The following is a 1,444-nucleotide window of genomic DNA, read 5'->3' on the forward strand; positions in this document are numbered from 1 at the left end:
CGCTCCCGGAGCCCGGCGGCGCCCCCTGGCGGGACCCCGAGGCCAGGCCCTCCGCCCCGCGAGCGCGGACGGCCCCGCGGACGGCGACCCGGCGGCCTTCTTACCTGGCCTCCCGCCCTCGCCTTTCTCTCCCGGAGCCCCGGGCGCGCCGTCTCGCCCGTCGCGGCCGTCGCGGCCGGGCAGGCCCTGGCTGCCGTGGTGGCCCGGCGTGCCGGGGAGGCCGGGGTGCCCCGGACACAGGCTGGGGATCTTGTTGTCGTCCAGCGGGGGCGAGCCGGCCGCCAGGCCCAGGAGCAGCACGGCGACGAGCGGCCTCATGGCGCTGGCACGGGGACTCCGGCCGCCGGGGTCCTCTCGCAGTCTGTGGGTCAGGCGGGACGGGAGTCGGGACCCAGAATCCGGACCCAGAATCCCACTCGGCGCGGCCGAGCGCGTCCCCACCCCACTGCCATGGGCCCGAGGCTGAGCGGCCGCGGGGGAGAGGAAGGAGGGTCGCCCCCGGAGCCGAGGAGACGAGAGCGCTGGAGGGGGGAGGGCGGGGTGGAGGAGGTCAGGAGAGGCTGGCTGCCCCCGTCCCGCGCCCCCGGCCCGGTCTTTCCCCCAGCCCCCTCCCGTCCCCACTCCTCCCTCCTGCTCTCCGCCAGACTCACCCCCTCCCGGCTCCCGGGGCCTCCTTCGGGGCGCTCGCTCGCTTCTCCGGACCCTCCAGCTGACCCCTGTCCCGCCCCTGCGCTTCTCCCCTGCCAGGCGTCCCCTGCCCTCTTCGCCCCCCTGGTCCCGGTTCGCTCCCTGCCGGCTCCGCTCTGCTCCTCCCAGACTCCAAGAGGAAACCAGTTGTTCAGGGGCCAAGAACTCCGAGCCGGGAAATAGCAGGGAAATAACTCGTGGTGTCGCCCGGCCGCTGGCCAAGGTTTGGGAGAGAAAGGAGGGGCAGAGAGTCTTAGCTGGGCACAGAGAGGCAGAGCTGTGTGAGACAGACACTCAGGACACCCAGTGCTCCAAGGAGCCGAAGGAGAGGTGGTGCGGTGATGGAGACCAAGGACCAGACTAGTCCAGGAGAAATAGAAGCAGAGAACCCAGGGTGGAGAGTTCTAGAGGCAGACGGACAACTGGATCCCCAGGACTCAGAGCAGGGCCTGCCACAATTCCTAGGCACTCAATACTTTTTTGTTGAATAAATGACAAAAGTCAAAAGGCAGGTGATGGAGAACCTGAAAAAGGAGGTGGCGAGGGGAGGGCAGAAGACAGGAAATGGGGGTCAGAGGCTTGGGTGGGAAGCAGTCCTCACTGTCAATGGCATGGTGTGGAGCTGGGGCAAGTAAAGGGACAGGGAAGCTTCCATCAGCCCCTCTGGGGACTCCTCTTCCCCTCCCTGGGAGGCTCCAGAGAGGATGGGCAGAGTCCCCTGCCTGCCCGCCCTGATAGGCAAAGGTGGATGGGCAGG

The 1,444-nt window shown here is 68.7% G+C and overlaps 1 protein-coding gene across 1 annotated transcript in view; it reads right to left on the reverse strand.

The window, feature by feature from the left end:
- The window catches only part of C1QTNF5 (C1q and TNF related 5), a 2,131-nt gene extending 1,371 nt beyond the window's left edge, over positions 1 to 760 (reverse strand). The window contains exons 1-2 of the mRNA XM_040483312.1: positions 651 to 760; positions 105 to 361 (exon numbers count right to left, since the gene is read on the reverse strand). Of these exons, the coding sequence (XP_040339246.1) occupies positions 105 to 318 (214 nt within the window). The 5' untranslated portion in view covers positions 319 to 361; positions 651 to 760. The remainder of the gene's footprint in view (positions 1 to 104; positions 362 to 650) is intronic.
- Between the last annotated feature and the right edge of the window lie 684 nt (positions 761 to 1,444).

The sequence above is a fragment of the Herpailurus yagouaroundi genome, unplaced genomic scaffold, assembly GCF_014898765.1.
Source record: "Herpailurus yagouaroundi ecotype Mexico unplaced genomic scaffold, PumYag 161, whole genome shotgun sequence".
Lineage (NCBI taxonomy): Eukaryota > Metazoa > Chordata > Mammalia > Carnivora > Felidae > Herpailurus > Herpailurus yagouaroundi.